This window comes from Gymnodraco acuticeps, unplaced genomic scaffold (genome assembly GCF_902827175.1).
Source record: "Gymnodraco acuticeps unplaced genomic scaffold, fGymAcu1.1, whole genome shotgun sequence".
In the NCBI taxonomy this organism is placed as follows: Eukaryota; Metazoa; Chordata; class Actinopteri; order Perciformes; family Bathydraconidae; genus Gymnodraco; species Gymnodraco acuticeps.
Window position 1 is genome coordinate 252,501 of NW_022992140.1, and position 27,666 is coordinate 280,166.

General features: G+C 43.8%; 3 protein-coding genes across 3 annotated transcripts in view; 1 reads left to right on the forward strand and 2 right to left on the reverse strand.

The window, feature by feature from the left end:
- LOC117538280 overlaps nt 1-7,569 on the reverse strand; it is a 10,415-nt gene extending 2,846 nt beyond the window's left edge. The window contains exons 1-8 of the mRNA XM_034203877.1: nt 7,078-7,569; nt 5,006-5,371; nt 2,431-2,790; nt 1,625-1,978; nt 1,329-1,346; nt 778-841; nt 650-693; nt 230-380 (exon numbers count right to left, since the gene is read on the reverse strand). Coding sequence (XP_034059768.1) covers nt 230-380; nt 650-693; nt 778-841; nt 1,329-1,346; nt 1,625-1,978; nt 2,431-2,790; nt 5,006-5,371; nt 7,078-7,458 — 1,738 coding nt within the window. The 5' untranslated portion in view covers nt 7,459-7,569. The remainder of the gene's footprint in view (nt 1-229; nt 381-649; nt 694-777; nt 842-1,328; nt 1,347-1,624; nt 1,979-2,430; nt 2,791-5,005; nt 5,372-7,077) is intronic.
- Nucleotides 7,570-9,142: 1,573 nt separating this feature from the next.
- On the reverse strand, nt 9,143-19,238 carry rrnad1 (ribosomal RNA adenine dimethylase domain containing 1). The gene is made up of 9 exons (XM_034203878.1): nt 18,918-19,238; nt 18,347-18,465; nt 16,066-16,264; nt 15,919-15,981; nt 14,739-14,882; nt 13,447-14,295; nt 11,187-11,461; nt 10,261-10,445; nt 9,143-9,420 (listed from the first exon to the last, which is right to left on the reverse strand). The coding sequence occupies exons 1-9, from the start codon at nt 19,056-19,058 to the stop codon at nt 9,311-9,313; spliced, it is 2,085 nt and encodes a 694-aa protein (XP_034059769.1). The 5' UTR covers nt 19,059-19,238; the 3' UTR covers nt 9,143-9,310.
- Nucleotides 19,239-19,527: 289 nt separating this feature from the next.
- isg20l2 (interferon stimulated exonuclease gene 20-like 2) lies at nt 19,528-25,992 on the forward strand. Its single transcript, XM_034203876.1, is given in 5 exon segments — nt 19,528-19,588; nt 20,573-21,040; nt 21,042-21,354; nt 21,869-22,069; nt 24,427-25,992. Coding segments are annotated over 4 exon segments (951 nt in total). The 5' UTR covers nt 19,528-19,588; nt 20,573-20,717; the 3' UTR covers nt 24,541-25,992.
- The last annotated feature ends 1,674 nt before the right edge of the window (nt 25,993-27,666 follow it).

Below are 27,666 nucleotides of genomic sequence, written 5' to 3' on the forward strand. Positions count from 1 at the left end.
TCCAAAATATATTTTGTACTTATAGTGAAAACTAACCTTGGATTACCAACCTTGGATAACCTTGGAACACATTAATAGGTTCTTAAATATTAAGATCCCCTGAGACACAGTGTTGTGAAAAAAAAAAACAGGGTCCCCGCCGGCGGTTGATGTGTCTAGAAGCTTGTAAGCTGGTGATTCAATACGTGGTTATAAGAAAAGCAATCAGTGTGAAGACAGAACGTTTCACCATGGGCGGACAAAGCCCTTTTCATTTGGCTTTGAGGGACGGAGGGCGGGTTCCTGCTCTCGTAGCTCTCCACATATTCCCGCCTGACAAGAGCCGCATAGTGCTCCATCTTGAAGACCTCGACCACATTCAGGTCTCCAGACCGGTCTGCCTGAAAGCCCTCGGTTAAAGAACTTTAATTAGTCGAAGGAATGCACCTCAATATCCTTATAGCATAGTTGGGAATCAACTTCAAGAGCATTATCATCTGGCCGGGGACAACAGCTGGAAATTAGCAATGTTGGCTAAAGCTGCCCCATTTACTGTTTCTTGTCACGGTTGATCAATGTGGAAACTAGACTAAAACGTTGTTGTCGGAGCTAAATATTGCATCAGATCAGGTTGGTGCCAGTAGAAATGTTTGGCCATTGCAAAGGATACGTCCATGAGGGTCAACAGGAGACGGGCTGTCTTGAGAGTCAGGGCTAAATAGGGGGTGATAAATATGTTAGAGTGTAAAAAATTCTCATTCAGATGATTGAATATTATTAAGTGGAACATAAACGGACTATTGCCACGAACGGTGTAGCCCCCGGCGTTCAGCTTAGCGAGAACTCCTTCAGCATCCAGCGTCTGTCGGAGACAAGAGAGATGAACCAAGAACTGACAACACAACATGCAATATACATATAATACAGTACGTTTAATGTAAACATTTTGAGGACTTTTTACCCCAAAGGCTAAGAGTTGTGTGAAATTTCAAACAGATGTTTTAATAAAGTGTTGCTGTTGTTAAATGCGGCCCCCATTAACTTCAAATCATCAGACTTTTCTCTGTTTTTTTATTCTTCGATCACTCTGACGTTTTATTTAACGAAACACAGGTGACTGATGCACAAATAGTCAATTAGCAGATTTCTGTGGTATTTTATTCTTCCAGTCTGGACTGGGCACATGCTACTCCTCTCAAATCAACACAGTAGGAGTCACTGGTGCAGCATGAGGACAAAGTCCCAACATCTTCCCAACACGACTAACTTTTTCCTTCAGCTACCTGTAAACCCTTAAGTTAAGTCCTCTACTGTAAGAACTATGAACATTTATTTTGGTAAATACTCACATCTGGCCGGCTGTCTTCCTGTGAAACAAAAGGAAAGGATGTCATGTAAAAACAGAACAGCAAAGGGAAGTCCAATGATCATTCATTTACATCATCACATTTAACCCTATGATATCATCTTTTTATAATTGTAAATGTATATTGACGAACATTTAGTTGTACATTTTGTTAAAAAAAAGTGTTAATAATTTAGTTTTTGGGAGAAGGGGTGGGATTAAATAAGTGTAAACTTCTTCCCACTCCTTTTCGGATGTCGAACTAAATATATTTCTGTCCACAACGTGTCCGTTTCTTACCGATACACACATTTGCTCGGGGAAAGCGTTGCACTGCAGGTCGTTTGGCCAGGAAACCCCAAAGCTGGCCATCGTCCCCTCGCAGCCCCGCTTGGCTCTTTCACAGAAGGACCTGCAGGGCCGCTGCACTTCCCCTCCCGAACACTTGGGGGCGTACACCATGCAGACGAACAGGCGGACGTCCACGGGGCACATGGACTGAGCCATGGCGTTGAAGAAGGACATCTTCCCCACCGCCTCCCTCTGACTGGTGTGTCCCAGCAGGTTGGGGCTGATGGTCTGGTTGTAGGAGAGGTTCTGGCACATGGGGATGGTGATCGGCTCACAGACCCCCCCACTGCTGCCCACTCCATACTGCAGCAAGAGAAGAAGAGTGCACACATCCTTTACTCAAGTAGAAGTACAGATACTCGTGTTTAAAATACTCTGGTAAAAGTAGAAGTACTGACTAAACTTCTTTACTCAAGTAAAAGTAAAGAAGTTTGGGCTTCGAAATGTACTTAAGTAAAAAGTACCCATAACTACCATCTGTTTTTTTTAAAGCCATAAATGCTCAAAAGTGTCCTGATGTTAGTTGGTGATTTTACAATAAAAATGTGTTTTCTAAAATCAAGTTAGATTAATTTCCTGAAACAAGATGATCCTTCTTTTACGAATACCACAGCAGCTAAAAAAACATCTGAGATACAAGACTCTATATCTCCCTGCATTGTTACTTCTTAAGTTATTAGGTCTTATATCAAGTGTGAGGACATATTCTGACTGGAAATCAGACACTTATATCTGTCCTCAGAGAGCAGACTCACGTGTTCGCAGGACTCGGTGGTAAAGGCTTCACACCTGAGGGCTGTTGGCCACGCAAAACCAAACTTTTTCATCAGAGGTTCGCAGCTGGAGCGTGCGTGTTCACAGAGCGTCCTGCAGGGGGGCCGCGGCGTCCCCACCACACACTCAGGGGCGTAGACGGAGCACAGGAAGGGCTGGAGGTGAGGGGAGCAGCTCACTTTAACCAGAGGAAAAAACTGATGCACCTCCAGGCCGGCCTCCTCCTGAGAGACGTGGCCCAGGAGGTTCGGCAGCACAGTCTGAGAGTAGGGAAGGTTTCTGCACAGAGGGATGGTGATGTCCTCACATGATGCAGACGATGGTTGAGGGAAACCTTGAATCTGAAAGAATGGAGATACAAAAATACGTGAAAAATGTAGTACAACACTACACACTGATATACACCTGACCTGAACATCAGCAGGAGAGGACTCTTTAAAGTAGAGACACTACATACTGATATACACCTGAACATCAGCAGGAGAGGACTCTTTAAATAGAGACACTACATACTGATATACACCTGACCTGAACATCAGCAGGAGAGGACTCTTTAAATAGAGACACTACATACTGATATACACCTGAACATCAGCAGGAGAGGACTCTTTAAAGTAGAGACACTACACACTGATATACACCTGAACATCAGCAGGAGAGGACTCTTTAAAGTAGAGACACTACACACTGATATACACCTGAACATCAGCAGGAGAGGACTCTTTAAAGTAGAGACACTACATACTGATATACACCTGAACATCAGCAGGAGAGGACTCTTTAAAGGAGAGACACTACATACTGATATACACCTGAACATCATTAGGAGAGGACTCTTTAAAGTAGAGACACTACATACTGATATACACCTGAACATCAGCAGGAGAGGACTCTTTAAAGTAGAGACACTACATACTGATATACACCTGAACATCAGCAGGAGAGGACTCTTTAAAGTAGAGACACTACATACTGATATACACCTGAACATCAGCAGGAGAGGACTCTTTAAAGTAGAGACACTACACACTGATATACACCTGAACATCAGCAGGAGAGGACTCTTTAAAGTAGAGACACTACATACTGATATACACCTGAACATCAGCAGGAGAGGACTCTTTAAAGTAGAGACACTACATACTGATATACACCTGAACATCAGCAGGAGAGGACTCTTTAAAGTAGAGACACTACATACTGATATACACCTGAACATCAGCAGGAGAGGACTCTTTAAAGTAGAGACACTACACACTGATATACACCTGAACATCAGCAGGAGAGGACTCTTTAAAGTAGAGACACTACATACTGATATACACCTGAACATCAGCAGGAGAGGACTCTTTAAAGTAGAGACACTACATGCTGATATACACCTGAACATCAGCAGGAGAGGACTCTTTAAAGTAGAGACACTACATACTGATATACACCTGAACATCAGCAGGAGAGGACTCTTTAAAGTAGAGACACTACATACTGATATACACCTGCACATCAGCAGGAGAGAACTCTTTAAAGTAGAGACACTACATACTGATATACACCTGAACATCAGCAGGAGAGGACTCTTTAAAGTAGAGACACTACATACTGATATACACCTGAACATCAGCAGGAGAGGACTCTTTAAAGAAGAGACACTACATACTGATATACACCTGAACATCAGCAGGAGAGGACTCTTTAAAGTAGAGACACTACTACACACTGATATACACCTGAACATCAGCAGGAGAGGACTCTTTAAAGTAGAGACACTACATACTGATATACACCTGAACATCAGCAGGAGAGGACTCTTTAAAGTAGAGACACTACACACTGATATACACCTGAACATCAGCAGGAGAGGACTCTTTAAAGTAGAGATACTACATACTGATATACACCTGAACATCAGCAGGAGAGGACTCTTTAAAGTAGAGACACTACATGCTGATATACACCTGAACATCAGCAGGAGAGGACTCTTTAAAGTAGAGACACTACATGCTGATATACACCTGAACATCAGCAGGAGAGGACTCTTTAAAGTAGAGACACTACATTCTGATATACACCTGAACATCAGCAGGAGAGGACTCTTTAAAGTAGAGACACTACATGCTGATATTCACCTGAACATCAGCAGGACAGGACTCTTTAAAGTAGAGACACTACATGCTGATATACACCTGAACATCAGCAGGAGAGGACTCTTTAAAGTAGAGACACTACATTCTGATATACGATGGAGGTGTGTGGTGCAGTGGGTTGTGAGTTGGTATTCGGATGTCACAGGTTCAAACCCCACTGCAGTCAGCATGTCGTTGTGTCCCTGAGATACTTCACCCCAAATTGCTCCTGTGGGGATTGCCCACAGTATTGAGTATGTAAGTCGCTTTGGATAAAAGCATCTAACAAGTGACATGTAATGTAATGTAATGACTCTTTAAAGTAGAGACACTACATACACACCTGAACATCAGCAGGAGAGGACTCTTTAAAGTAGAGACACTACATACTGATATGAACCTGAAAGTAGAAAACGAGGAAGAGGAGACTTACGTTCTCGCAGCTCTCGGTGGTGAAGGCTTCACATCGCAGGGCTTCTGGCCACAGGATGTTGTATTTGTTCATCAGGGATTCACAGCCCGACCTGGCCTTCTCGCAGAGCGTCCTGCAGGGAGGCCGACGAGCTCCAGACACACACTTCGGAGTGTAGACGGAGCACAGGAAAGGCTTCAGGTGAGAGGAGCAGCCCACTTGGATGAGAGGGGAATACTTGTTTATCTCCAGGCCGGCCTCCTCCTGAGAGGCGTGGCCCAGGAGGTTCGGCAGCACAGTCTCGGTGTACGTCTGGTCCCGGCACAGAGCCACGCTGATCTCCTCACATGTAGGCAACGATGTTTGAGCGGGGCTGGAGACCTGACCCTACAGGAACAGAAACAAATCAGCGCTGTCCATAAAACCACTTCAAAGGTTTTATTGTCATATGCACATAAGCTACAGTGTAGATATGTCAATGGAAATCTTAGGTCACAGGCTCCTCCAACAGTGCAACATGAATATATAGGACAGGAGTACTCAAATGTTTTTGTTAAAGGTCCACTTGTGAATTTTATACAAGGTCAATGGTCCTGGTCATCAATGCCAGTATCCCAAATCTTTTAAAATCAGGGGTACAACGAGCGGATACAGATTTGCTGCCGATCTGACGTCAAATCGGCAGCGAACCCACAGAAAGTTGCTATCAGAAACAATGCCTGACGTGTTTTGGACGTAATCTCGTCTTTGTTTACATTAGCCAGCCCCGCTAACACTCAGAGCTAACCTGTACTGGAGAGCACATGTGTTTAAAAAGTAGGAAATATAAAAATAACTCACCTTGTGATAAACCCGCAAGAGAAAAAGCATTTGAGCTCCATACTGTTTCAGAAATAATCTTTGATGTGGTTTAGAACAGGATGGCGTTTTATCACAGCAGAATGTAACTTTATCACCGGTAGAATTCTGATCAGGCATTAGCTCCGCCTCCTCCTTTTTTATTTTCAAGCTAAGGACCCAAAATCCGTGTTTCTCTAACAGGGCTGCAATAGAGGGGTATGAGCAGTATGAGGCATGAGGCGCGTTCACACCGCAGTACTTTTCCCACTTTAGTTCCGATATAGTTCCGAAATGTTGCGTTCACACCAAAAAGAGCCGGAACTCAAATTAGTTCATGAGAACCTTTTCACCCCCTTTTCAGTCCCTGCTAGAGAGCAGGGACTTTCGTGGGAGAACAAGGTTCCTGTGTCTGATTGGCTGGGCGGATTGCAAACCACGCCCCGTAAAACTCCCAAAAAGTTTTGTGAAGCTGCCATTTTATTATCCTCACATTAGCATTATTAGCATTAGCATTATTAGCATTATTAGCATTAGCCCAGCGCAGAAACGCAGAGAGACTAACTTATGGCAACACAAAATAAAACATGGGAGCGGTGGAGATGAGGAGGTGTCGGCGTTCTGCCGATTATGGAAGGCTTCAGTAGAAGCTGCTGGGAGTCCCAGCAGCTTCTACTGAAGCCAGTCCCCAACTCCGGGGACTTCCGGCCGGGGACTTTGGGCGGCAGTATACGCCTTGAAGTGGTTTGCAGCCTGCCAGTAAACCCAAAGCAGAAGAAGAAGTGACGTCAGCGGCTTCATTTGCCTAATCCTCCCCCAGGGATTTATTCCGGTGTGAACGCGATCTGTAGCTACTTAGTTAATGAGAACAAAAGAGTTCTCATGAACGAAGTTCTGATTAACCTTTGTGGGAAAAGTACTGCGGTGTGAATGCGTCTATGGCTACAATGGGTGAACTGTTTGGTATTTTAAGCAAAAAACTTCACAGACATGTTTTGTATAGGTATGGCTCTACAATATATGTTTCCAATATAGCATGATAGGTCCACTTTAATTTACATCAAAATGAGTACTTTGTTTTATAATGGGACACAGGGTTCGGTCCGGATTGATTTGCAATTCGGTCCGGAGTTTGAGAAGCCCTGATATACGACATAGAACAAATAAAATAGAATATAAATAGTGCAAGAAGAGTCTATATAGAAGTACATGGAATATGATATAAGATGCAAACAGATGAATGTGTTCACACTGACCGGCGCACAGTTGTTCTCGGGCAGAGTGTCGCAGCGGAGCCTCGACGGCCAGCTGATCCTTTTGGCTTTCAGCGGAGCTTCACAGTCCGTCCTCACCTTCTCACACAGCGCTCGGCACGGCCTCATCCGAGCGTCGTCCTCCGAGCCGCACTCCGGCACCACGACCCGGCACATGAGCACGGCCACGTTCGGAGAGCACGAAGTCTCCACGATCTGACCGATCTCCCGCATGTTGTACCCCGTTGCTCCTGTAGGATGTTGGGTGGTGGAGTACCCTAAACCCTGACAAAAGGTGGAGGTCATGGGCTTGCAGTTTGTCCTGCTTTGTGCCCGCAGAGGAACCAGCAGCGAACCCAAAAACACTAAAAACAAACACTCCATGGCTCTCTGAAAGCTCTCAAAACTGTGCGCTGCTTCACAAAGACTTCAGAGGTTTAGTCGTTTCTTCTTCTCTGCTCAGGGGGTGGAGTAGGAGTCCACGAATGGAGTCTCTGCGCTGATTTAGGACCCCTGCTGAGCTCACAACTCAATGAGATGCCCCACACGTAATGAAAGCTAAACTGGTCTCAGAGCAGCGTTCTGGAGAACATCTGGTTGTGATCGAGTGCTTTCTGAGGAACCTGGGGGGCAATAAAGAGTTTCTGCATGGAAAGTATTTCAACACCAATAACATTGAGACATTCTGTGTAAAAATGTTGCAATACAAAAAAAAAGAACAGGGTGTCAAGTCCTCTCTGGTTTATATTTCCATAATAAAGACACTGTGTTGTTAACGTGTGTTTGTTTATCTTCTGCTCCACTGATCTTAGATTTGCCTTTTGTCCCTTCGATATACATTTCTCTGCAGTGCGATGAACAAAGGGTTTGAGATTTGACCGCAAACAGGACTAGCTGATTCTCTCATGCAGGCTGGTTCACTTTCTTCTTTTAAAGATACCAGATTTATGTTTTCGTTTAAGAAATAAGTCTGAGCTTTAAGTTGTGAGGACGCCTGAAGATAAAGGTTATTTGTTATTCTGCTTTTTGGGGTTTTCCCTCTCCTGTAGTGTTTTATAGGTTTTAGTGCATGTTAATGGTCTCCAAAGGCTAACATCTCCGTGTTTCCTCCAGAGGGAGGCCCAATCCCAAACCACTCCCTCGACCCTACCCCTCCGTGACGGAGTGAACTCCGTCTGTAGCCACACTCGCAGCTCAACGAGGCTCCCTCCTGTCAGATGGAGGGAGTAAACACAGCAGCAAGCTTTGGGACGGCCTCCCCTCTCTCCGGCAGAAACAGGAAATGCCGTAACTGTGTGTAACAACGGTTTTAGATCAGCATCTCTTAGACAAAATGTTTAAATTAATAACTCAAATAAAACTCCAAACATCTTTCATTGTGTTTCAAAGCTCTTTTAGTTTTAAACCTGATGTTTATAAGCTTCTTAGTTTTTGCAACGGTCTGTAAATATACACAACTTTATAATAAAATGCACACATTTACCTTTTTCTAGACTAAACACAGGTATGATCCTAAGTTAAAAACATATGAGGTTATCATGAGGTTGTTAACATCGCAGTTTATCAGTGGATGTTTGCTGGAACTACCTGTAAACAGCGTGTTTCCTGACGGACACACACAGCGTGACTCCGGTCAGGTAGAGACCGGTCTCCAGTCAGCACCGCTGCAGACTCGCTGTTTGAGGGCTTGATAGCCCACTCCCCCTCCACACTCGTTGCTTTGGAACAGCCCTCAATATGGCGGACCCTCCACGTGAACGCGCAAACGTAGGAGTAGGGTGTGGTTTGGGAATGGGCCGGAGTTTCTCTCCCAAACACTATGGAATAATCCTATTGGCTAGCGCTCCAACACATTGTACGTGATAGGCTAAGGGGCGGGACATCTCTAAGCGGTTGAACAATCACAACAGAGCCGGCCAGCTAACCAATCAGAGCAGACTGGGCTCTGGTTTCAGACAGAGGGTGAAAAGAGGTGCTGCAGCACAGGCAGCATGAGAACAATAAAGAGCTTTTTGAGCTTTGAAGCATGGAGACATTCACAGTAGAGACATAGGCAAATGAAACTTGAAAATGTGCATAACAGGGCCAGTTTAATTGGAAAAACAGAGGCTAAAATATAAAAACAGTAAGACTTCGGGTTTGGGTTTAAAAGAGAACTAGACTTTTTTGTAATCTTGAGTTCATTATCAGAAAGTAAGCGTGACTTTTCCCAACAAAGAGAAACGTATACAGTTTGTTAGGATTTCCTTTTTGCTCCTCCATGTCCTCGAGCCTTCAGAGCCACCAGCACAAAGTTTCTGGGAGAAAGGTTTGGGTCGAAGAGAGGAACCAGCCGACTGTCCACATCTGCAGGAAGAGGAAGATTCAGTTATTAAAATGCAAATACAAATAGATAAAGGGCCTGTATTGAAATAATTAAACCTTTTCAGAAAGCGCTGGCAACGACACTGTATAAAATGTTATCCTGTAGTGCCTTTATAGCCCAATATTAGCCACATTTAGCTTAGCGGTGGTGACGTGAAGTCATGTGACCGTGCTGTAGTTCCTTTATAGCCCAACATTAGCCTCTTTTAGCTTAGCGGTGGTGACGTGAAGTCATGTGACCGTCCTGTAGTTCCTTTATAGCCAAACATTAGCCTCCTTTAGCTTAGCGGTGGTGATGTGAAGTCATGTGACCGTGCTGTAGTTCCTTTATAGCCCAACATTAGCCACCTTTAGCTTAGCGGCGGTGACTGTGAAGTCATGTGACCGTGCTGTAGTTCCTTTATAACCCAACATTAGCCTCCTTTAGCTTAGCGGTGGTGACGTGAAGTCATGTGACCGTCCTGTAGTTCCTTTCTAGCCCAACATTAGCCTCCTTTAGCTTAGCGGTGGTGACGTGAAGTCATGTGACCGTCCTGTAGTTCCTTTATAGCCTAACGTTAGATTTTTACTTCAGAAATCATAAAGTGGTGTTAATATGTGGAGATTATCCTGCTGAACTAAATGTGTTAGAATCATAAACGTTTTGTTTGACAGAGATAATTTTCTGCAAAAATCACATGGAGAAATCCCTTTGGCTTTTATTTGTGGAAGGAACCAGGAAGTGCTTTTCTTGATGAAACGCTGGGATGAATCTCTCTTTAGTGCCTTGCTTCCTCCATAAAGAACTCTATGAGCAGACATCAGCCTTAGAGCAGTCCTCACCGTTCTCCTGCAGGTAGATGATGCGGTCCAGCAGCACCAGCGTCTCCACCACCGGAGCCAGCAGCAGGGCGAGGCTGAAGAACACCACCACCCGGCCCTGCTGCTCCAACATGGCCTCTACCCGCCCCCCGTCCAGAGGCAGGTCTGGGGGCAGGCCGACCCGCGCCAGGCCCAGACAGGCGTACCTGAGGGGGACATTAAAGATCTCCTATCATGCTATCTTTAGGCATATATTATGGGTCTCAGATATATACAAATATATAAAAAACATGTCTATGATGTGTTTTGCTCGAAATACCAAACAGATCATGCATTTTAGACATCCCTCAAAATCCCTCTATTCCAGCCCGGTTAGAGAAGTGCTGATTCTGGGTCAGTAGCTGCTGGCCCCGCCCCCTTTTGAGCACGCAGGCAAGCAGTGAAGACTGGCTGCTCTGCTCAGACACAGCTAAATGCTGCCATGATTAAACGCCATATCATGTTCCAAACCACTTCAAGGATTCTCTCTGAAACACTATGGAGCTCAAACTCTTTCTCAGGTTTACCACAAGGTGAGTTCCTTTTTTTATTTCCTGCTTCTTTACACAAACTCTCTCCAGTACAGGTTAGCTCTGAGTGTTAGCGATGCTAATGTAAACACAGACCATATTACGTCCAAAACACGTCGGGCATTGTTTCTGATAGCAACTTTCTGATAGGCCCGTGGGTCTAAAGCCCGCCCACATTTCAGATATTACGTCATATCGGACGCAAATCTGGATCAGCTCCGTTGTTCCACCGTTTTTAGAGATTTGGGTACGGAGGGTTTTATTTTCTGATAGGAGACCTTTAAATCTCAGATAGTGTCCTTGAATCATTGCTGACTAAGGAGGATTGATATTGTTAAGATCTTAACATAGTAAACACGTGTGTGTGCGTCTCCTCACTCAGCAAACGTCAGCAGGTGGGATTTCTTCACGGTCTGGACCCCCGCTCTGCGCAGCTCGGGCCTCTGCTCCCTGATGAAGGTCTCCAGCGTGGCTCTGTAACAGTGCGTCCTCAGCAGCTGGCTTTCCTCCCAAAGCCTCCGCCTGTAGTCCTCCAGCGCGTGACAGGCCGCCTCCCGGGCCTTGTAGGACAGCTGGTGTCCCGGCAGCCCCCCCACCCAGGAGCTCATGGGGTATCCGAACTCTGAGGGTTGCAGCATCGCCTCCTGGAGCCTCTGGACACAGGAAACAGGAAACACATCAGTTCACCCTTTTTTACCGGCAGAGGAAAACTGTTGTGAAAACACTGAATGTCCTCTTCCAACATGAGAGTAACATGATAACAAAGGTATCCCAACTGTAGCTGTGAACATGACAGGATGTGTGATTACCTAGAAGAGCATCAGGACTGTTTGAGGCATATGATAGCTATGTGATTAACATGATGATTCAGCCTCTATGGAGAGAGACATCAAGCATGCTCATTTCTGACGTGGAGCTAATCTGAAGTAAACATTGAATACTGCTTTGAACCGGTATTCCTTCCTCGACCCTTTTTTATCGGCAGAGCGGAGGAATGTGGTTAATGTGGGAACATCACAACAGACAAAGCAACAACTGAAAGGTCACCTATTACGCAAAATCCACTTCTCCATGTCTCTTCTACATCAACATATGTCCCCTCTTCTTCATGTCTCTTCTACATCAACATGTGTCCCCTCTTCTTCATGTCTCTTCTACATCAACATGTGTCCCCTCTTCTTCATGTCTCTTCTACATCAACATCTGTCCCTTCTTCTTCATGTCTCTTCTACATCAACATGTGTCCCCTCTTCTTCATGTCTCTTCTACATCAACATGTGTCCCCTCTTCTTCATGTCTCTTCTACATCAACATGTGTCCCCTCTTCTTCATGTCTCTTCTACATCAACATGTTTCCCCTCTTCTTCATGTCTCTTCTACATCAACATGTGTCCCTTCTTCTTCATGTATCTTCTACATCAACATGTGTCCCCTCTTCTCCATGTCTCTTCTACATCAACATCTGTCCCTTCTTCTTCATGTCTCTTCTACATCAACATGTGTCCCCTCTTCTTCATGTCTCTTCTACATCAACATGTGTCCCCTCTTCTTCATGTCTCTTCTACATCAACATGTGTCCCCTCTTCTTCATGTCTCTTCTACATCAACATGTGTCCCCTCTTCTTCATGTCTCTTCTACATCAACATGTGTCCCCTCTTCTTCATGTCTCTTCTACATCAACATGTGTCCCCTCTTCTCCATGTCTCTTCTACATCAACATGTGTCCCCTCTTCTCCATGTCTCTTCTACATCAACATGTGTCCCTCTTCTTCATGTCTCTTCTACATCAACATCTGTCCCTTCTTCTTCATGTCTCTTCTACATCAACATGTGTCCCCTCTTCTTCATGTCTCTTCTACATCAACATGTGTCCCCTCTTCTCCATGTCTCTTCTACATCAACATGTGTCCCCTCTTCTCCATGTCTCTTCTACATCAACATGTGTCCCCTCTTCACCAACATGTGTCCCCTCTTCTCCATGTCTCTTCTACATCAACATGTGTCCCCTCTTCTCCATGTCTCTTCTACATCAACATGTGTCCCCTCTTCTTCATGTCTCTTCTACATCAACATGTGTCCCCTCTTCTCCATGTCTCTTCTACATCAACCTGTGTCCCCTCTTCTTCATGTCTCTTCTACATCAACATGTGTCCCCTCTGTGTAAAGAGGGGACACATGTTGATGTAGAAGTTTCAGGAACAAAGATTCTCTCTCTTTTTGATCAATTTCTATAAAAACCTGTCTGAAAATGAGCTGATCAGATTTTGGCCACTTTGTGATGTCATAACGATGTTTTGTCTTGTGTAAACATTGGCCAATCAGCAACCAAGGTAACCCCCCCCCTTATCACCTGAATCTCCTCTAGAGCACCATTGAGTTCTTTGTAACCAAATGTCTTTGGAAACAGGGCTGAAACAGAGGGGATTATGGGTAATGCTGCAATGATCTGTTTGGTGTTTCAGCCAATCAGAGACAGGCTCTGGATATATCTGAGACCTGTGATATATTGATTAAGAACAGTATATAGGGGACCTTTAAACATGAGTACAGTGTGTGTTTTATTCTCTGCCTCAGAGCTACATTGTTGACCAGCAGTGATGTAAAGTAACTAAGTAGATATACTCAAATGCTTTGTACTTCGCCTGCGGGGTGAGGAGCCGCTATCAGACCCGGGGGGGACGGGTGCTCCCTGGTGGAGATCTTCATGTAGCAGCAGGCCACCGAGGTGATGCCGCGCACATGTGGGCAGCTGATGAAGTGCCGGAGGAGGGTGGAGCTGAGGTCTCCGCAGGCGTGGAGCCCCGTGAGGACGAAGTCTGGACGGAGCATTTCCCCAGGAGGTCGAACCCCCTCCTGGACACACGCGCACCTGGAGGCCTCGTCTTCAGAATCCTTTTCACTGAGCTGGTGCTGTGACGTTGATAAAGTCTCTTCTTCGGAGCCTCTCGGTCTCTTTTTACAGGGTCCAGATGGAGTTTGGGGTCCAGATGGAGTTTGGGGTCCAGATGGAGTTTGGGGTCCAGATGGAGTTTGGAGTCCAGATGGAGTTTGGGGTCCAGATGGAGTTTGGGGTCCAGATGGAGTTTGGAGTCCAGATGGAGTTTGGAGTCCAGATGGAGTTTGGAGTCCAGATGAAGTTTGGGGTCCAGATGGAGTTTGGAGTCCAGATGGAGTTTGGGGTCCAGATGGAGTTTGGGGTCCAGATGGAGTTTGGAGTCCAGATGGAGTTTGGGGTCCAGATGGAGTTTGGAGTCCAGATGGAGTTTGGAGTCCAGATGGAGTTTGGAGTCCAGATGGAGTTTGGGGTCTAGATGGAGTTTGGAGTCCAGATGGAGTTTGGAGTCCAGATGGAGTTTGGGGTCCAGATGGAGTTTGGGGTCCTTCTGCACCGCTCAGCTGTTCGATGAAGGACTCCCATGATGCCTTGGGGTTTACCCACCCGGCCACATGTCGAGGCTGAGATACTGGGAGCAGAGAGGAGCCGCTCTAAGAAAAGAGACAGATGTGTATTGGTACATTTCGGTGCCGAGGTGTTGATGTCTAGCAGGAGATACAGTGGTTTGGAAAAGTATTCAACCGCCTCGTAAATGATCAGATTTCTCTGCATTTCAAATGATGCATTAAGAGTGTGTTCTATTTCACATTTTACTTACAAAGAGGGTCATTAGTTTTATGTGAGAAACATGTTGTAGAAAAAGTATATAATATATTGCATAAGTATTCAACCCCTGTGAGACAAATGAAAATGATTGCAATTTTGATGTTTTACGTTCTTAAGTTGAAGACAAAAGGTGGTCGAACATTAAAGTGTAGGGGTTTGAATACGAACTTAAATGGCAAATAGACAAGAATCAAAATCTAACCATGACACCACAAACAAAGCACCTCTCAATCGTATCCTTTGCTTATGGACTAAATGTAACACCTACCTCTTTCTGCTTCTCCCTCTCTTTTTCCAAGACCCCCAGCAGCTCTCCGTCGAACTTGGTTGCCATGGCGAGCAGCACGCGATCCGCCTCGATGGCGGTCACAGTGAGTCCGAGCCCGAAGGACAGGAAACGCGTCAGGTGACCCTGAGTGGAGGAAACCTCTCAGTGGTTAAAGTGGGAGCATCACAACAGACAGAGCAACGATTTAAACACGAGTATAGTGTGTGTGTCGGATGTTTTATTCTCTGCCTCAGAGCTGCATTGTTGACCAGCAGTGGTGTAAAGTAACTAAGTAGATATACTCAAATATTGTGTACTTCTACTCCACTACAGTTCAGAGCTACATGGTGTACTTTTCCTCCACTACATGTATTTAATACCTTTAGTTACTTTACAGATGTGGATGACTGATGTGAAATATAATCAAGTGTTGAATCAGACTTTAGTTCCACCTGGAGTAAATCCACAAGCTACACTGCAGTATACAAAGTACTTCAAACTAGCTGCACCTTCACCAGCTTTGAGAACACTTTAATGATCAATCATTATAAAACATATCATATATATTATTCTGAAATGGACCAATCTGCACAAAGACTACTTTTACTGTCGCTACTTTCACTATATTTTGATGAGAATACTTTTCTACTTTCACTTGAGGAACATTTTGAATGCAGGACTTTTACTGAAACAGAGTATTCCTACACTCTGGTACTTCTACTTTTACTGAAGTACAAGATCTGAGTACTTCTACTTTTACTCAAGTACAAGATCTGAGTACTTCTACTTTTACTCAAGTACAAGATCTGAGTACTTCTACTTTTACTCAAGTAGAATATCTGAGTACTTCTACTTTTACTCAAGTACAATATCTGAGTACTTCTATTTTTACTAAAGTACAGGATCTGAGTACTTCTACTTTTACTGAAGTACAGGATCTGAGTACTTCTACTTTTACTCAAGTATAAGATCTGAGTCGTTTCCCCTCTCTGTTTCCAGAAAGTCATTGTAACACCAAATTATTTTTGGAAAACTGTTAATAAAGATCAAAAATAATGTTATAATAATGCTTTTATAAATACGACATCGTATTACAGTATTTGTACTGCAGGGGACAAGCCCAAATATTGCTGAATAAACAAACCAGAAACAGGGTGATAGTGATCAAATCAGATGATACCTGTCCTGAGCCCACATCCACCACACTGCTGCAGTCAGTCTGGTCACACAGTTCTTTCACCAGCTGGAATACACAAAACGCAACAGATTAAAAAACACTATTCACAGAGACCAATACTGGAGCGATAGCAGCATTAGCCCCTCGTACCGCGCCCAGCTTGCGGATCTCGTGCTGTTTCTTGGGTTTGACGTGTTTCCTGAAGATGTGTCGCAGCAGAGAGCTCTGACTCTCGTTGTTCTGAAACTCCTCGGTCCCCCCGCCGCCCTCCCTGCTCTCTCTGGGAAACGCCAGAGCCTGAGCAGTGGCTCGAAACGCCAACAGAGACAGAGGCCACACCGAGGGATATCTGCAACCACAAACACTGCAGGGTTATTATTTAAATCACAACTCTGGCAGTATATATATATACACATACACAATATATATATATATATATATATATATATATATATATACATACACAAGTACAACTGCATGCACCTGCATAAAGACATGTATTTGCATTTTATTTGATTAAAGAGGAAATATTCTGCTGATGTTCAGGTTCATATGTGTCTCTACTGTGACATGTCTCCATGCTTTAATGTTCAAAAAGCTCTTTATTCTTCTCATACTGTCTGTGCTGCAGCACCTCTGTCTGAAACCAGAGCCCAGTCTGGGCAGTCATTGGTTAGCTAGCCGGCTCTGTTGTGATTGGTCAACAGCTTAGAGATGTCCCGCCCCTTAGCCTATCACAATGTGTTGGAGTTGGAGCTAGCCAATAGAAGCGCTCAAAAAAGACAAAAGAGAATAAAGAAATAAAATAAAATAACACTACAGGAAGTGAAAATTGGGATTTCTTTAACTTGCATCTACTGTACAGAGCTTTGTGAATTGAATCCGTCTTTTGTTGAATTTGTGTTTTTTGAGCATGTATTTTGGGCCCCTGTACAGTGGCGGCTGGTGGAAAATATTTTTGGGAGAAATGACCCCTTAAATTAGGACTTCTGGTGATGTAATGGCGCGTTTCCAGTGCAGCGCGGAGCTCGCTTTATGCTGCGTTCAGACCAGTCTATGGTTCAGACCAATCTATGGTTCAGACTGGACGCGATGCGAATATTCGCTTCGCTCTAATGCTGCGTTCAGACCGGACGCGATGCGAATATTCGCTTCGCTCTAAACGCTCCTATCGCATCGCTCTAGTCGCTCTAGTTTCACCGCGGCTGCCAGCTGTGTTTACTCGCATCATTCAAACAAGACGCGCTCGGGAGCTACAACTACAACAAAATGAACATATTTTACCGTGATTAAATTGTAATACACGTTTCTAAATGATGCCGACGTAACAACATACTGATACCGGTTAGTAAAAACCATGAATTAATGCTTTGTCAAGTCTGCAGACAGACGGCAGGCGAAAAACCTTTTAGAATGCTTGTTTTCCGAATGGAGATTGGGTCGACCAGGCTAATGCTACGTTCACACCAGACGCGATGCGAATATTCGCTTCGCTCTAAACGCTCCTATCGCATCGCTCTAGTCGCTCGAGTTTCACCGCGGCTGCCAGCTGTGTTTACTCGCATCATTCAAACAAGACGCGCTCGGGAGCTACAACTACAATAAAATGAACATATTTTACCGTGATTAAATTGTAATACACGTTTCTAAATGATGCCGACGTAACAACATACTGATACCGGTTAGTAAAAACCATGAATTAATGCTTGACAAGTCTGCAGACAAGACGGCAGGCGAAAAACCTTTTAAAATGCTTGTTTTCTGAATGGAGATTGGGTCGACCAGGCTAAGCTAACGTTGTATATGCTCACGCCACACTCATAACAACGGCCTACAGACATAAATAAACCAGCGACTGTATTCGCCATGACACAGACAGTCTGTGGTTTGTTCTTGTTTAACTTTTGTACAGTTTCTGAACAGATATGAGGAGCTGTGAGCTCTGTGTGCTAACTGCTAACAGCTAATGGCTGATGTTTTCTGGTTGAACGTCAGTGACGGCAGGCTGAGATCCTCACCGCTGATTGGCTTCCGCGAGAACGCGTCACGTGAATTTGACGCCCGAGTTGAAAAAATTGAACTCTCGCGTTTGACGCGGCCCCCTTCAATCGCCTCAATCGCGTGATTCGCGCCGCGTCCACCGCTTCATGCGCGCCGTCGGAGCGAATTCGCGTCTGATCGTGTCTCTGCATTGACTTTACATGTAATCGCGCCGCCCCCAAACGTCGCATCGCGTCCGGTGTGAACGCAGCATAAGCTAACGTTGTATATGCTCACTCCACACTCATAACAACGGCCTACAGACATAAATAAACCAGCGACTGTATTCGCCATGACACAGACAGTGCCGAGCCGTGCGGGGCCCGTTTTTGGTTGCGTTTCCACTTGGCCTAGTACAAGTGGAAACGCAGTAGTCATTGTGCAGATGCACCTCCTGTCTGCGTGTGAAGCGCCCAGTAACAGGTCAGCGATCTGTGGGTACTTCAGGTCCCGCAGCACGACCCTCCAGCTGCTGGGCAACGAGCTCCACAGATCCTCAGTGAAGAACTCCTGCAGGGAATCAGAATCATGTTTATCACCAGGTAGGTTGACACGTGCGAGGGATTTGGCTTGATGTCAAGGTGCATACATAAAAGTTCAACACAAATTAAAAACATTTCACAATCATATTTATAATTTTACTTTATATTTTTATGTCTGTATACATGTTTTTGTCTTTTTATTAAAACATTTTAGTTTTACTTGCAACAGAGTATTCTTACATTCTACTTTTACTCAAGTACAATATCTGAGTACTTCTCCCACCTCTGGTAGTAGCCACGGTGAAGAGCTGTATAATGAAGTTATGAGACATTTGAGCCATTTTTCCAGATGCATGTGTTTTTTTATTAGATTTCTTGTGTGTTAGTGGTTACCAGTCACTTAACAATACCTTGATCATAGTATCTTTGCCACACACCAACAACAACAAAGCTAAAGTCATGTCATGCATCAGTACTCACGATGATATATGAGTCGGACAGGTGGCTGTACATGGACAGGAACGTGGTGATTCTTGTGGCCAGATCTCTCTGTTGTTCTGCAGAAAGGCTTGATGTAACCATCTCCCCATGCTGAGCAGCTGAAGGTAGATTCACTGACATGGGGCTTAAAGGCCAGCTAATGCTAACACAAGTTGTCTTATTAACCCTGCCTTGTTTGACCAATTAAGAATACGTGTTTCTAAAAAATATTGGGTACTTTAAATCGGCAGTTATAAAGCAAATCCAGCACAAATAAGGCTTGTTGTGGTTAGCCACTTGATAGCTAGCATTGATGTACAATTCACATGCACGATGCATTCAGGTGCGTCCGGTAATTCCTTCAGGCAGGTTGGGCGCTCGAACAGTATCAGAAAAATAAATACTTTATTAATTTCCAGGGGGATTTGGATTTTCGAAAGTTGCTTTACTGTAATGAATTCAGTTATTAAGATAAGTTTAAGTAAAAAAATCGTGTATTATACTACAGTATATAACAACTAATGATATATTCATGTGTGCACTGCTAATACCATACAGGCAAAAGTAACTATTTGTTCCAACTTTCTGTCTGTCCGTGAAGGTAATATGACCCGGATGTTGAACGTTTGTTGTGAGCAGGAAGAATATCGAGGGTCGACAGATTGCTGCAGGTCTGCTTTAACACTTTTAAAGTGATTTTAATATATGTTATTGATGTGTATTGAATCAATATAGAACTGATTATGTCCACATACATTTATTGTTCAATTTTCCGCTGAGAAACAGTTATTTACAGGGACTTAGACACGGAGTTAGCATAGTAACGTTTGTGAGCTAACGTTAAGCTAACGTCTAAAAGGATGTTGTTTATTTTTAAAATAAGAGCTTATTATGAGGAAATTCAGATCAACTCAGAGGAGGGAGGAGTACTCAGGTGTTGTACTTGAGTGACAGTAGAAGTACCAGTGTAGAAATACTCTTTGATAAGTAAAAGTAGAAGTATTCATATCTTGTACTTGAGTAAAAGTAGAAGTACTCAGATCTTGTACTTGAGTAACAGTAGAAGTATTCATATGTTGTATTTGAGAAAAAGTAGAAGTACTCAGATCTTGTACTTGAGAGTCAAATTAGAAGTATTCATATATTGTATTTGAGTAAAAGTAGAAGTACTCAGATCTTGTACTTGAGTGACAGTAGAAGTACCAGAGTGTAGGAATACTCTGTTACAGTAAAAGTCCTGTATTCAAAATGTTACTCAAGTAAAAGTAGAAAAGTATTCTCATCAAAATATAGTTAAAGTAGGGACAGTAAAAGTAGTCATTGTGCAGATTGGTCCATTTCAGAATAATATATATGATATGGTTTTGGAGTAGAAGTACAAATAAGCATACAATTGAAATACTCGGGTAAAGTACAAGTACCTCAGAATTGTTCTACAGTACTTGAGTAAATCGACCTAGTTACTTTTACCTACCCCATCACACTTACATTTTGTTTAATAAGAAAGCCAAATCTAATGAAAGATGTGCTGATGCATTCAAGGCCCCTAGTTCTTTCTGAACTTGCAGGTGGATGCACACCGGTTATATAAAATGTATGTTCTTAAAGTCCTGCAAATGAAGACGTGGTTTGATAAGGTCTCATTTCTCTCACAGGATGCTTTTTAACCGATGTGTCAGCTGATAAACGTTGCACTTACAAAGGTTGAAGACCCTTTGAGGTGGAGGTCAAAATAAGTACATCTGTACGATTGCTTTGAGGAGACATTATTTTGACCTCTGCTGGACTGCGACCAGAACCATGTCGAATATTCTGATCAACGTGAGCCTTTCTGACGAGCCTGCGCAGAAGAGGCCGCCGGCGGCAAACTGGAAAAACAAAAACAAGCGGTATCGTAAAAAGCCCCGTGAGTTTGAGCACAGGGCCTCCTCCTCTCTGGAAGGAAGGAATAATTACAACCACAGAACGGGACAAGTCCTGCCTCCACGGCAAAATGGAGCAAATCATTCAGCGCCTCCGACTTCCTCGAACAACACGACTTTACCGTCAAACTCACTCTGCAGCGCCTCGCCTTCAACGTCCGCTCAGTGCCAGGAAAAAACAAATGATTCTGGGAACAGAAAAGCATCGCCCCCCGTGCTCCAGCAGCCAGAAGCCCACCACCACTCAGTCCTCCTCCTCCTCCTCCTCCTCCTCCTCCTCCGCACCAGCAATGCCCACCAAGTTCCTGGCCATCGACTGTGAGATGGTGGGCACGGGGCCGAAGGGCAGCAACAGCCAGCTGGCCCGCTGCAGCCTGGTGTCGTACGACGGAGACGTGGTCTACGATAAGTTCATCAACCCCCCCGTGCCCATCACGGACTACCGGACCCGGTGGAGCGGCATCCGGCACCGAGACCTCGTCAACGCCACGCCTTACATCGAGGCCAGGAAGGAGGTGAGGAAATCCTCTGATGAGAAACAAATCTGAATTCCGACTTTTTTCTCAGACCTCACATGAAAAAAAATCACTTTTCTCATTCATATCATTTCATTCATATCAGTGTTCGAATACCCATCGTTCAGTATTTCAACATGTAGCATGCAGAGGTGGGAGGATTACAAAGCAGCAACACATTTAAATACTCAAGTAAAGTACCTCAAAAGGTTTCAGTATAGTATAGTAGTTTCTGCTGTAACGCAAACATTTCCCAAATTGGGATCAATAAAGTACTTCTTATCTTATGAGTACATGTACTTCACTGTATACAGTCGTGGTGAGTTCAGGGTCTCCAGCAAAACATTAAATACCCTTCTCTCAGTATTTCAACATGTTGTATGCAGAGGTGGGAGAATTACAAACCAGCAAAAATATTTAAATACTCAAGTAAAGTACCTCAAAATTGTTCAGTACAGTAAATGTACTACACTGTATACAGTCGTGGTGAGTTCAGGGTCTCCTCTGTTGGCAGATACTTCGCCTCCTGATGGGCAAGGTGGTGATCGGACACGCCATCCACAACGACTTCAAGGTGCTGGGCTACGCGCACCCCGGGGTACTGACCAGAGACACGTCCCGCATCCCGCTCCTCAACCGGAGGGCCGGCTTCGCCCCCAACGAGGTCGCCTCGCTGAAGAGACTCACCAAGGCCATCTTCAACAGAGACATCCAGGTACCAGCAGCGCTAGGCCTTCTCTATCTGGGTTTTCTATTGTTGGTTTCAAGGCTTTTATGGTCATGTATGCAAAGCTACAGTGTAGATATGCTAATGGACATCTGAGGTCACAGGCTCCTCCCACAGAGCAACACAGATACAATAGTGCATGTAAATAAAATACACTTGAATATAATAGAAACAGAATATGATAGAAACTGTGCAGAATAGTGTATACAGTAATTGGATTATTGATATGATATATGTGAGTTGCAAACAGATTTACTTTTATGTATGCACCACGACACCAAGTCAAACTCCTCGTACGTGTCAACCCACCTGGTGATAAACCTGATTCTGATTAAGAAACATATTATAAAAGGGCATTTAAAAACACTCATTTAAAAGCAAAGGTACATGAATTAAAGTCGCAGTGTGAGATACACAATCTGAAATGTTTAGCTCTGACTCAATCATTGCTCACTTTTTAGCAGAAATAGTTTTCTTTCACCTCCCTTTCTTTCTACTTTCTTGTTTAACTTATCCTTTAGTTATTTCCAGTGTTTCATGCTAAACCAACCCCTCTTTGGAACATTCTAATCTGCAACCCAATATTCCCAATATTCAACGGGCACAAGTCAGCGGTTCCCAACCTTTCCCACTCAGGGCCCACTTAAGAATACAAAAAAAAAATCCGCGACCCACATTCAACCATAAACAATACGGAGGCTAAATAAAGTTCTGATTGGTCGATTCAGCACATGTGACACGTTGTAAATCCAGTAGTACAGACCGCTGTCAAGCACTGTAATGACCGTTGCTAAGGAGGATCGAGAAAGAGAAAGGAAAGGAGGTTCAAATAAAACAAATATTCTTAATGATGAAATGTTTCCACACAAATCATAATGTTTTGCAAATTATTTGGCGGACCACTTGCAATGCGTTCCACAGGTTGGGAACGGCTGGCGTCAGTAATGTTTGTCATTTATAAGTGGAAAGCAAAAGATATGCATACAAATGAGACGACGGTCTGTACTGATTGTATGTACAAAGAGAAAAGAGAACTACAAAGAACATAAACAATTACAACGACTAGAGTAATGTGCTATATAAATAAACCAGTGGCGAACCGTGTCTATCACAACTGGACCTTCTGTACACACACACACACACACACACACACCACACACACACACACACACACACACACACACACACACACACACACACACACACACACACACACCCGCCGCCACTACCGGGCCTTCTAGAATACCCTGGAACCGAGGGAAACTCTGAAAGAATACGCCCATTGGCTACAAATCAATATATGATTGGTTGATCAAACTGTCAGTCCAAACGTACGTTTTTTTTTCCTAGCACAAAACCACTGAAATGCGTAGTGCATGGTCTGAGAAGGACAAACAAATCAACATAACACTGTAATATTACAGATCAACAACACAGATACGATTCTCATTTATTCATTTTATTTATATAATTGAATCCATTTTTTGTTTGTTTTATCTGAGTGTTCCAGGGTATTCTCTGAATACCTTGAAGGCCCTGACGGTTCGCCACTGAAATAAACGTACCTTACATGTAGGGTTGGGAACCGAAACTCGGTTCCAGATGAGAACCGATAAGAAAATGCCGGGTACCCATACAAAATACACAATTTCGGTTCTGCTTAACGGTTCCTAAATGCGGTAGACCCTGTATTCCACCGGGTCCGTCTGCGCCGCGGCGACCCGGTGGAATGCAGCCAGTGTAAGGGAGGACTGGCCATCTGTGTGTTCTGGAGAATCACAGAACGGCCGGTCGTCAGCGGGCCGCTGACGGCCGGCTCGGTTTGCTGACGGCCGGCACCGCCCTTAATTTAACTTAAACGGCATCATGTAAGTTGCGGTGACAGAGGTCCACAGTTTCCCCGCAGCGAGGCTCCCCCGCCCTCCCGTAGACAGTTCACGAGCTCAGTCACTTCATAACACCAAAGATGGGTTGTGGTAAACGCTCTGAAGTGAGGCTCCACTACACTAAAAAAGAAAAAGACAAGGCACAGTGTAAAGCCTGTTAATAGCTTGCCACAGGCATAGCTCAGTTCAAATAAAGCACAGCTATTGTGCAATACATTTGTATTGCATGTATATTTTTTATTTGTAAAAATGTCAGTTAAAGCTTAAAAGAATAAAGATATTTTTGTTATCTAAACGTTTGACCTCTTTCTTTTACAATTTTGGAATCGATAAGAACCGGAATCGATAAGAACCGGAATCGATAAGCAGAATCGGAACCGGAATCTATACATTTCAAACGATACCCACCCCTACTTACATGTATGTGTGACGGTAAAGTGTCTCTCTCTGCGTCCTCAGACTGGGAGGAAGGGCCACTCCTCGGTGGAGGACGCCCGGGCCACCATGCAGCTCTACAGAGTGGTGGAGGAGCAGTGGGAGAGGACTCTGGCCTCAAAAGCTCAGAACACCTAGTGCCAGCTTTCAAGAGACCACATGGAAATAAAAGCGGGTTTAAATTGGACTTTTTTTTGGTGTGTTTTGGATGGACTCACCCCCCTGCTGTCCTGGTGACGTGTGAATGAAGAAACCAGGTTCCTGACCTCCAGCTGGATTCTGATATCATGGGAGATAAAAGCCTTCAGTTTCAGCTGCTCCTTCTCAGGGTTTGCATTGTGTCTTAAGGTGCTCCTGCCACTAGGGGGCAGTCATGTTTTCATCCAGGCAACAGCAGTGCATACATGCTCACAAACATGATAAAAAAAATATTATTTTCTACAAGGTAAGTGAGTTCAACTCAGAGTCATGCCTACACCTCTGTGGTCTTCATCTGTTTCCTTTATGATATTCATAACTATTTAAAATCTGACTATTGCCCCTTTAAAAGTCAATTAAAAAAGAACTAAATTATGCTTGAGTTGATATCAAACACAACGTCGGACAACATTGCCACTAAAATAACTCCCATGTCAGTGTTTTTAAATTGCTTTAATTACGCTTAAGTGGATATCAAAGACAATTCTCACTTTTAAAATGTTTCTTCTAAATTATTTTTAGGTGGAGATCAACATCAATTTAAAGTCTGACAACATCGCCAATAAAAAAAGCTCAAGTTTAATATAAAAAATATCTTAATTACGCTTGAGAAGATATCAAACACAATATAACATCTGACAATATTACCACAAAAAAAACAAATGTACTTTTTGCACTCATACTTTTCAGTCTTGATGCAACCAATGATTTTTCTTCAGGGAAGTTTTTTGAAATACTGGAAGCATGGCGGTCTAGAGAGAAGACACTGTTACAAAAAAGTAGTTGGTGAAGAATTTTACCTAAAAAAAAAGAAAAAAAAAAAGATCATTTTTATTATCGATATGTGAAAAATATACATTCATTTTGTTCAGTTTTGATGCAAACAATGTTCTTCATGTAGTCAGACTTGGTTTTAGAAGGTGGCTCTCACTATTTCACTCTTAAAATGTGACTGATTGTTTTAAAAATGTTTTAAAAAAACTCTCTGTTAGGAAAAACTGCAAGTATGGACAGTTAGACAGAAGGCACTGTTAAAGTAGTTGGTAGAGTATATTGCCAAAAAACATTATTGTATAAAAACGTGAAGATTACACAGAGTGAGAATGTTGATTCAGTCCCTGGTTATTCTCATAGCCGAGCCTTTAACATCCAATTTCCCCAAAAATCTAAAGTAACATGGAAACCTCCATTTCATGACTTTATTTAAATACTTCATTAGATCCTTTCTTGTTCAGAAATCTCTCCGATCAGTGACTGTAAAAGGTATTTGGGAATATGGAAGTTTGTGTTGGAGTTCGTCGTACTGTTTCCTATGCAACGTCAGACGGGTTCCGATGTCTGCTGTAGATTCAGATTGGTGCTCAACTTCAATAAATCATTTCCACAATCATTTCCATGTGTTAGAATATTTACTGTAACAAAGACAACGATCATCATCTGCATTTTTACATTTTAAAGGGGACCTATCATGCAAAATGCACTTTTGTATGTCTTTTATACATGAATGTGTCCCCGGTGTTCCGGGGAACTCACCAAGTGTCAGAAATCACAACCCTCTCTCTTTTCCTCCATACCCAAATCTCTAAAAATGGGGCTGCAACGGATCTGATACAGACTGATCCAGATTTGAAAGTTCTCTGACGTCAGGAACGAGGAGGTCCGCCTATATAGGCAACTCTCCACCTATCAGGGGAATGTGGGGTTGGGCCACGGCCGGCCATTGCCGTTAGAAAGCGCCGGAGACGCTGTAGTACATATGCCAGGCCTGTAAGTGGTGCTGTAGTATGCAGCGAAGAAGGCTTCCCGCGCATGGTTGCCATGGTTGCCCTTCTGTTTATTCTCCGCTGTGGCTCTTTTTCTCCCTCCCCGAGGCAAGCGTTTGCTCCCGCTGCTGTAATTCAATGCAATCCCTCCCCGTCGAGGCCAGCGCTGTAATTATCTCCGGTAGTCCACCAGCAGATGACAAACACCCACCTCTCCGCCTCTTCCAAGGGACGAGGGGACCGTGCTGCAGAGTTTCAGTTTTTTTTTTTTTCGCCGGCCAACATGTCCGTTAAAGTTGAAATCTTCCGGACAAAATTAGAAAAGTGCCGGTCAAAGGTCTTCTTTGTTATTTATTGAGCTTTAAAACAAATGAATAATGACTCTATATAATCATATAAGAATAAAACACGGAGGACGGAGATCTATTTTTCTCCCCCTCTTCTCCCCGCTGCAGCCTAGCAGCTGATCTCAGAGCACGCTCCCCTCTCCTGCAGGGGGTGCAGCTCACAGAATCAGCCCCCTGCAAAAACAGGGCTGGAAAGAGCCAATGGAGCGAAATGAGGCATGGCTAAAATGCAGGATCTGTTTGGTATTTTGAAAAAAAAACTATATTTATATAGGTATGGCCCTACAATATATTGTTCAAATATAGCATGATAGGTCCACTTTAAGTCAGATATTCTTGTTTTTTAAAAGGGAAGTTTGTCATTCCTGCAGCTAGGGGTCTCTCGATCAACAACCAAATACGGGTTTGACAACGTCGTGAAGCAGCGTGGGATCATGGGAGTTGTTGTAACTTGTGTGTTGCTGGTTGTCACGCCCTGGCTCAAGGACGGACAAAAGAAGGAGACCACACATCCTTCATATCCAATTAAAGTATATTTATTTCAAGAAACTGAGTTAATTATGAAGTCAGTAAATCAGTAATGTGTGTAGTGTGTGAACATGTATCAGTATTTATTACATGGCTTAGTTGAATACTCGATTCTGATTGGTCAATTCAGAACACGTGACACGTTGTTAATACCGAACAGACAGACCGCTGTCAAGGACTTATTGACCGTTGTTAAGGACGCTCACATCTTCAGAAAGAAGTCCGGTCGATTTAACTGTATACCGTTGGGCCGAAAAGCAAACTGCATGCAGTTTGCTTTTCGAACTGGGACATGAAAAACAGCGCAGAAGTAACGGGCAGAAACCCTCCTTTTTACGCAGCGGTCCAGACATAGACATCAGACGGCGACACATATTCAGTGTGCAGTTCCTTTGGCATTAGGGCAGGGATATCTAGATACTTCCCAA